Here is an 8,499-nt window from a genome sequence, read left to right as displayed (position 1 = left end):
AGGACGGTCTTTATTTCCTGCCGCGGGGGGGGGGGGGGGGGGGGGGGGGGCGGGGAGTTGAGCGTCTTCTTCAGACCCGTAGCCCCTAGTTTGCTGGCGCGTGATCCATTGCCCAGTTGGTAACACCCTAATGAGTGAGGAGTCGCTCTAGAACTCGTTTCCCCAAGTAGTTGCCTACCTGCATCTCTACTGACTTCCCTATTTGCAAGGAAGTAGGTCCCTTCTCCAAGCAAAGGCCTTTTTCTGCTCTACTGGATCGTTTCCTTCCTTATGCAAACATAATCTAGTGTAGTGGGTCCTATCTCAAACAAACAAACCAAACTCTCCCTTGACTTCATTTCCTCTTCCCTTATCTCTCTGCTTCTCTTCAGAGCATGACCACTGTAACTATCCACACTCTCCCTCTCTACTTCACCTCCCCTTTCCTCTTTAATCCCAATCCAATCAGGCTCAGTCCTCACTGAAATATCTCAGAGCCCTCCATCTTGCCAAATCCAATGGCCATCTTATTTGATTTAGCAACTTTTGACACAGTTAATTATTATCTCTTTGAAGCACTTTCTGCTCTTGGTGTCCAGGACATGAAACGCTTCTGTAGTTCCTCCTACCTCAGTCATTTTTGTTCATATCTCCTCTACTGGACCTTTAAATACTGGACTATCCTGGGACTGGGCCTTTTCCTCTTCTTTCTATATCTCTCCATATGATGTCATAGTGATGTCTCAGGGACTCAAATGCCATATATACGCTAATGACTCCCAAATTTATATCTCCAGCCTTGATTTCCCTCCTGGTTCTAGATTCATATATCCAAGTGCCTTCTTAACATATTTATTTAGATATCAATAGCCATTTCAAACTCAACACACAAAAACGTGTCTTAAATGTTTCCCCTAGCCCTCAAACTTGTTCTTTGCCAAGTCTTCCCCACCCCAATAAATGATAGCACTGTCCAACCAGTTTCTTAAGGCAAAGTCATCTTTTGTGTCTCTCTGATTCCCAACCCCATCCCCGTGCCCTACCCCTTTCAATTCATCAGAAGTCCTGAGGGCTCCACCTTCAATATAAGACTCTGCCATGTCTTTTTACTATACAGTACTTAGAATGAAAGGCAAACCTCTCAGATGGACTCCAAGGCCCTTTGTAATCTGGCCTCAGCCTGCCTCTCAGAACTGTCTCTTACCAGGGTCCTCCACATGCAGTCTGCTTCAGCCATAGTGACTTTTGTTCTGTCCTTCAAACACGTGAAGCTCATTCCTACCCTTGAGCTTTTGCAGTTGCTTCCTTCTGCCTGGTATGCTCTTGCCTCAGATCTTTCTCATTATTTGGGTCATAGCTCAAATATCATCTTCTCAAAGAGGCCTTTTCTAACTGCCCTATCAAAAATCAGTCCCCCAAGGTGCCTGGGTAGCTCAGTCGGTTGAGCACCCTACTCTTGATTTTGACTCAGGTCATGATCCCAGGGTCGTGTGACTGAGCCCCTCGTCGGGCTCCACATTGATCAGGGAGCTTAAGATTCTCTCTCTCTCTCCCTCTGCCCCTCTCGCCTGCTTGCATTCTCTCTTTCTTTCTCTCTCAAATAAAAAATAATAAAGTAAAATAGAATAAATTCCCAACTCACCCCATCTCTCTATATCATATTGTTTTTAACGTGTTTTTTTTGTTTGTTTGTTTTTATTTATTTTGAGAGAGAGAAAGAGCACAACTGGAGGAAGGGCAGAGAGATGGAGAGAGAGAATCCCAAGCAGGCTCTGTGCCACCAGCATGGAGCCCGATGGGGGGCTCGAACCGAGGCAAACCATGAGACCATGACCTGAGCAGAAATCAAGAGAGTTGGACACAACTGACTGAGCCACCCAGCTGCCCCTCTATATCATAGTGTTATATTATCTTCCTAGCATTTATTGCTACCTGAACTTATTTATTTTCTGCTTCTCCCCCATTAGAATGCACTCTTCATTAGGGCAGGGATCTGGTCTGTCTTGTCCATAGCTTGCCCTCCAAGTATATAGGCACTCAATAAATGAATGATAAACAGATAAAATAGCCTCATTTTACTGATAAGGAACTGAGTCTCAGAAAGATAAATGTGATTTGCCAAAGACCCCAAAGCTTGTCACATGGCAGAACTGGACCCAAGAATCTAGGTTTTCTGAGACCAATGTTCACATGCTTTCCCCCGTGCAACACATCTCCTGCCATTTCTCTCCTTTACCTTCTCCCCATTCATTGTCCACTTCCCTGCATCTACCTTGGCTTGTACCTTTCCCTTCTCTTTTCCTCCCCTTCTTCCACCTTTGCTTGCTGCTCTTCAGGCCTGCTTTCCGGCCTTCCTTTTTTCTCCATTTATATTTTTCTTTTGGTTTGATTTCAGTTCTCCCTGGAGAGTCCCTGCTGTTTTCTAGGGCAGCTCCCCTAAACCTTCTGGAAGCCCACAGAAGTAACAAAAGCTCCTTCTTTATTTGGTGGTGCAGTGGAATGTGGGACACCTGCCTTGCTGCTTCCCAGAGACAAAGCGATGTGGGCGTTAGAAGAAAGGGATTTAGGGCCCCAAGCTCTGGTCCTGGGAAGCAAGAGAAACCTTCTCATCTGCTTCCCTTAAAAGATGCAGCGTCCCTTCCAGTCACTTCTCATTGGCTCACTGCGCTTCCCATGGTGTCCCTGGAGGGACAGGGAAAAGCAGTCTGGTTTGGAATTCAGCCCTGATTACCTACCCCCAGACCTGGAGAGCAAAGAAAAAGGGATACAGGTGTGATGGGAGGAGTCTGGAGGAGAGAAAAGGGAGAGTGTTAGCCAGAGAGAGAAGACGTGAAGTGGGAGGGCAAGAAAGGGCAGAGAAGGGCAGAAGAGCCAGGCAGAGATGCAAAGAACATCAATTAGATAAAGAAAAGAATGGAGAGAGAGAAGGAGGAAAAGGTGAGCATAGTAAGGGGAAATGAGGAAGAAATACTGAATTCGTTTATATTTGTCTGCTATGCCTCAGCCAACCGCTCCGGTGGATGGCCGCCTCCCCTCCAGTCCAAGTGCTGGGAATTACCTTGGAGCTGCTGGATCTGCTTGGTGAACACCTCTGCCTGCTGGGCACTGGCCAGCCGTTCATCCTCCAGGAGCCCTGCAGGGAGAGGGGGAGCAGACGTGATCCTGGGATCCAGCGAGCCCAGGCCCTCTGGCCCCAACCCGGACACTCACCCTGCAGCTCCAAGGAGTCATCCTCGTGCTGCCCTGCCAGTTCCCGGGTCTCCTCCAGCTCTGCCACCAGCTGGAGCACCTGAGCCCTCAGCTCCTCCAGCTCCGTCTCTGTGAGGCTCAGTCCCCGGTGCTTGCTGGCAGACAAGGAGCCCACGCTGCCACCTTTCTGCGCCTGCTCTTCCTCTTCTTCCACCCCTTCTTCCTCCTCTTCCTCTTCCTCTTCCTCCTCATAGAGAGCCGGGAGCAACACTTCCCCTAGGAGAGAAACCCATCCCACCAGGGGGTCAGAGTCAGCTTCCTTTCCAGAGTCTTTTGAAGGCTCTCAAGCTCATTGTCCCAGGGCAGCGATGGTATCATAGTGCCACCTGCTGTCCCCCAAGGAGCTCCTGGGCTCGACCTGCACTCGTGATGAGTCCTCAGGTGCAAGGGTCAAATTTGGAGGTAGCTCATCTCCCTCCCAGGCCCTTTCGGGACCAATATCGTACCAGGTGGCCTCCTATTACTGTCTTTGGGCAAACTGAGCAGCTGGGTGCTGGCAGCCATGTGAGCTTGTACAAGGACACCTGCTTCTTCCAGACCTGGTGGTCTCTGGGGGACAAGTACTCAAGAAAGGATTCAGGGCGCCTGGGTGGCTCAGGGGGTTAAGCATCCAGCCCTTGGTTTTGGCTCAGGTCATGATCTCACAACTCGTGAGTTCGAGCTCCGCACTGGGCTCTGTGCTGACAGCACGGAACCTGCTTAGGATTCTCTGCCTCCCTCTCTCTCTGCCCCTCCTCCCCACCCCCCCCCACCCCCGCCGCCTCTCAAAAATAAATAAATAAACATTTTAAAAAAGAAGAAGAAAAGATTCAGACACTGGGTGTGTCTTTAGGCCACATGGGGCAAGAGTTACAGTTTGGGGGGTTTGTCCGGTTAAAAAAGTATCCAGGTGGCTTGGGAGAAATTAGCCTTTCCATAGTAAGAAAGTGTTGCTCTCCGTAGGCAGAGAAAGAAAACATCTGGATGAAATGATTCTAAATGTTTTACTGGACAAACCCCGGGCCCCTTTCAAACGTATTCTATCAATAAAGCCTTTTTGAAATTTTCCGCAAGGTCCACCTTCCTTATCTCTGCTGAGTGTCAGGAGGCCTCCCCCCTCCCCAGGTGCTGTAAGTGCCCTCCTCCCCTGCTGACCATAGGGCAGTTTTCAGGGGAAGTCTGAGGTTGGACTTGTGTGGAAAAGAAAGCCTGCCATTTTAATGAGCCAAGAAACTGGGGTGTACTGGTCCACAGCCTCTGGTTGGCGAGTACCCCCTCTTTTGCTGCAATGCAGTTCCTTGAAATAGCAAAATTTTGTCTGGATTCTGATTATTTGCTTTGTTTTAAAATTCTGAATCCCTGGCCTTACTTACAACAGCAGCCTAAGGCTCGTCTGGAACCCCTTGCATCATCTGTCACCTTTAGGGGAGCAGGGTTGCCCACACAGTGTGCGTAGGGGCCTGGGGACACTTCACAGGAAGTCCTGGAAAATGGAACAGCATCCTTCCAGGGGCCTGGAACTGCCAAGTCACATGGGTGCAGTGGTGATATGTGAGTGTTGGGAGGTTGGCCTTCTCACCTGCCCCCTTCCAGGCCATTCTTTCAGGCCGTAAGGGATGCTAGAGAACCAAAGCCACAGGCTGACATTCAAAGTGAGTGGTGATGGCACCAGAAAGACAATGCTGACTTCACAGGCTCACTTCCTTGCTTTTCAAAAATAGGAGACAGCTTGGGATCTGGGTCGGGTGGCAGTGAGAACAAACCCCCTGCTGAAAGGCTACTTCAAAGCTGCCCAACGAGGCCTCTTTCTCTGTCTGGCAGCTCCCCCATCCCCCACCCCCGGGAGGAAACAACCTGGTTAGCCGGTGATCAGGGCCCCAAAGGGAATGCACCCAGAGCCTCCCTCAAAGCCTGACCCCAGGAGGGGTCAAACTCAGCCCTGAAGGGTAGAGGGGGCTCAGGTGAGCAGGAGGAAGGGCTCTGTCCTGGCTCAGAGTTCTGGGGGCCAGATGGGGGAAGGAGGAGGGAAGGGAAATTGGCTGAGGCGAGAGAAAGAACGCTTTTTGGGAAAACTCACCCTCCATAGCTTGCATCCCCCGCCGCTCCAGGGACCCCCAGCGTTGGCCTTTCTTCCTCTCACAACCCTCAGACACCTCATAGGAGCCTAAAGTGGTCACTGTGGGTCCTGTAAGCAGGGAGAGAGGAGGTACTGTGGGAATGTTAGGGGGGGCTGGGACTGGGGTGCAGGGCAGAGAGATGGGGACGTGCCTTCCAGCCCTCTGGAGCCCTGGAGTTCTTAATCCCGGTGGAAGTGTTTGGCTCACTTGGCCTAGGCTGCGACTCCCCTCCCTCAGCCACCCCTCGAGCTGGGCCTATGGGGACCCCGCCCTGCGCTGCCCAACCCCCTCAGCACCCCCTTTCCGGGCTCCTCTCCCTGCACAGACAGAAAGGGTGTGTGCCTCTTTAGCCAAGAGGGGACAGGGAGGAGACCGGCAAGGATGGAAGAGAGGGCAGGAACCTGGGAAAAAGAGGCTGAAATGGTGAGGTGGTGCGGGAAAGGGGAGGGAGGGGCTGGGGGGTGGGGGGCGGGGGCGTGTGGCAAGGGGATCTGGGCCGGAGCCGCTCCCCTCCCCTCCATTCTCTCACTGGACCTCGTCCACCCCACCCTCGCCCTGCGCTCAGACGCCTTTGGGGCGGAGTGGGTGCAGGGTCTGGGGCCCCCAGGGCTGGGCAGTTGGGGTGGAGAGGGTTCAGGGCGAGGGACGACCAGGGAGGATGAGGCCGGTGTGGGGAAGACCCGCCCGGAAAGATGGAGATCGGGCCCGGGTGGGGGGCAGGATGGAGGGAGGAAGACAGGAGGGAAAGGTGGGAGCAGCGGAGGGAGGGGGGGGGGGAGGACGAGGGGGTCTGGAGGGAGGAGAGATGGAGAAGAGGAAGGAGTGGCGGTGGAGAGGTGAGGGAGGGGCGGCTCTGACCTGGGCCGGGGCAGCTCCAGCCCGCGGCGCCCGCGGCGCCCGCGGCGCCCGCACCGGCCCCGGCGCCCGCCTCCATGGCCGCTCGCGCCGCCGCCGCTCGCGCCGCCGCCGCCCGGAGCAGACGCCGCAGCCGTGAGGCCGGGCGCCCGGAGCCGGTGCGCAGGGGGAGGGAGGGAGGGCCGAGGGGGCGGGGCCTGGCCCGGCCACCTGACACCGCCCCCGCCCGGAAGCCCTCCCCCCACCCCGCTCCCAGACCTGGTGGAGGCGAGCGAGCGGGCGCGGCGAGGGCAAGGGAGCGCGTCCCCAGACAAACCTCAGGGCCCGCGTGGAGGAGAGGGGGAGCGGACGGGAGCTATTCGGAGCTGGAGGTTGCCCTAGGAGTGGCCACGAGATCCCCTGGTTCTGGCGAAGGGTCCTGCCCGGAGTCGGCTACGCGCGGGGACCCCTCGGGGCCAGGTGTCAGAGCCCCGTCCCGCGCAGTGATGGGGGAGGAAAGGGACAAAGCGGGACGGATCCTCCGGTCCTGTTTCCTCCAAACGCGCGGAAACTCACACGCCCACCAAACGGACCCGGCGTCCCCCACTTCCGCAGTCAGCGCGGACCCCCGGCCGCCGTCCCGGTTCCCGCGCGGTGGCCTCCTGCGTCCCAGGGCTGCGTGAGGGCTGGAGGAGGGAAGCCAAGGCGGAGATATGCGGACTGAGGGGCCCTGATCTCCTTCTTTGCCTCCCCCGCGCCCGCAAGAAGCCTAGAACCGGCGACCCTTTCAGGAGGGCGGCTCCTGACCCCACGCAGCCCTCGCTGCCTGAAGACCTCTTCTCTCCACCACTGCGCCTTCCCACCTGGCCCCACACCCTGTGCGCTGTGAGCCTGAACCACTACCTACCCTGCCCCTGTAGCCTGTTCAGAGCACTGCTGATTTTCGCTCTCGTACATGGCAGATGTGGAAACCCAGCCTATTTCGCTTATTCAATCATTCATTCAAGGAACTCCTACCGGGCGCCGGATCTTGAGTTGTTCTCATGTCTCTGCAGGTCTCAGCCAGGAAAGAAGTGGGTACACTTGGGAACCAGGCAGTCCCAGCACACCCAGAAAAGTGTTAGATTTCTGAGCCAGGGACACACACCAATCCCTTTTCCTGCATGTGCACTCGGCAGGTTATGGGCATACGTTGTCTGTGTTCACCCCCACAGGCTTCCAGTTTCACAAGCCCTCCACATTCCTCAGGAAAGAAGCCCTTCTTTGCTTGGACACCCCCCACTTATTCTTCAACCCTCAGTCGGGAGTCACCTCTAGGCGGCCTTCCCTGATGCCCACCCCTGGACCAGGAGAGGCCCTTGCTGGGTTCTACCCTGGCCTCCTTCCCTCTAGGGCAGCGCCTGTCAATTTGAGGTCTCAATTGACTCTTGTGTCTGCCCAGCTTCTGGAAGATTGGGAGGTATCTTAGTCATTTTTGTATCTCTAGCATCTCCATTGACACCTGACACAATAAATGAGAGAGGTAAATCTCTAACTACACAGTTAATACGTTGTCTTATCACGTAATAGATGATTTCACACTTAGGGAGTTAAATGTTGCCTATTAACTGTAATGTTGCCCTGTAAGTCTCTTTCTTCCCGCTCCCTCCTTTTTTTCTCCCTCTCAAACCCCCAGCCTGGTGCTCTGAGAGATGATGAGCACAGATCAAGGAGATTTCATTTGCTCCCCCGGAGGACAGGATTATACCCCAGATCCTGTGGTCAAGGTAATCCATTTGTGGGGCAAGACTGTTGAACAAACCTACAAAGACCCTTTTCAGAGAACCTGCGGTAGATATCAGGCCTGTCCGGACATGACTGGCACGGGGGTGGTGAGGTGTCAGGATGGGGGTGTAGAGTTCAGGAGACTGACAGAGACTGGAACGTTGGAACCCCAATAGCTGTTTTGCCCAAACACAGCTCCTTCTAGTCCTGGCTCAGCCAGCAAGTTCAGTTAGCATTTGACCTTGAACGTTGACTTCTTGGTTCATGGAGGGAGGGGCAGGAGAGGAAGTTGTCAACTGTGACATCCAGTGATCCAGGCTCTCCTCAGGGAGTTCTGATCCTGAGTATTAGGGCTGATCTCTCCCTAGCTCCTGGGGTATGGGTCACTATTCACCTTTGATTTGGGGAGCTTTCAGGAGAGACCTGAACCAGTCTATTTTCAGGACCCAAATTTGGGCAAATCCTGGACGCATCAGTACTGGGTTGAAGGTAGGGGTGAAGTTAGGAGTCAGGAGGTAAGGGCTTGGCAGGCAGTGGGGGCAGGGGGAGTTGACTGTGGTCCAGGGATGCATATCTG

The 8,499-nt window shown here is 54.4% G+C and overlaps 1 protein-coding gene across 1 annotated transcript; it reads right to left on the bottom strand.

Annotated features, from left to right (window-relative positions):
• Positions 1-2,598: 2,598 nt before the first annotated feature.
• LOC122213212 (coiled-coil domain-containing protein 136-like) lies at positions 2,599-6,258 on the bottom strand. The gene is made up of 6 exons (XM_042927351.1): positions 6,183-6,258; positions 5,285-5,392; positions 3,190-3,444; positions 3,038-3,112; positions 2,715-2,722; positions 2,599-2,661 (listed from the first exon to the last, which is right to left on the bottom strand). The coding sequence occupies exons 1-6, from the start codon at positions 6,256-6,258 to the stop codon at positions 2,599-2,601; spliced, it is 585 nt and encodes a 194-aa protein (XP_042783285.1).
• Positions 6,259-8,499: the final 2,241 nt, after the last annotated feature.

This window comes from Panthera leo, chromosome A2, assembly GCF_018350215.1.
Source record: "Panthera leo isolate Ple1 chromosome A2, P.leo_Ple1_pat1.1, whole genome shotgun sequence".
Taxonomy (NCBI): domain Eukaryota; kingdom Metazoa; phylum Chordata; class Mammalia; order Carnivora; family Felidae; genus Panthera; species Panthera leo.
The sequence above is the reverse complement of the archived record's forward strand: the minus strand, read 5'-3'. Positions and strand labels throughout refer to the sequence as shown.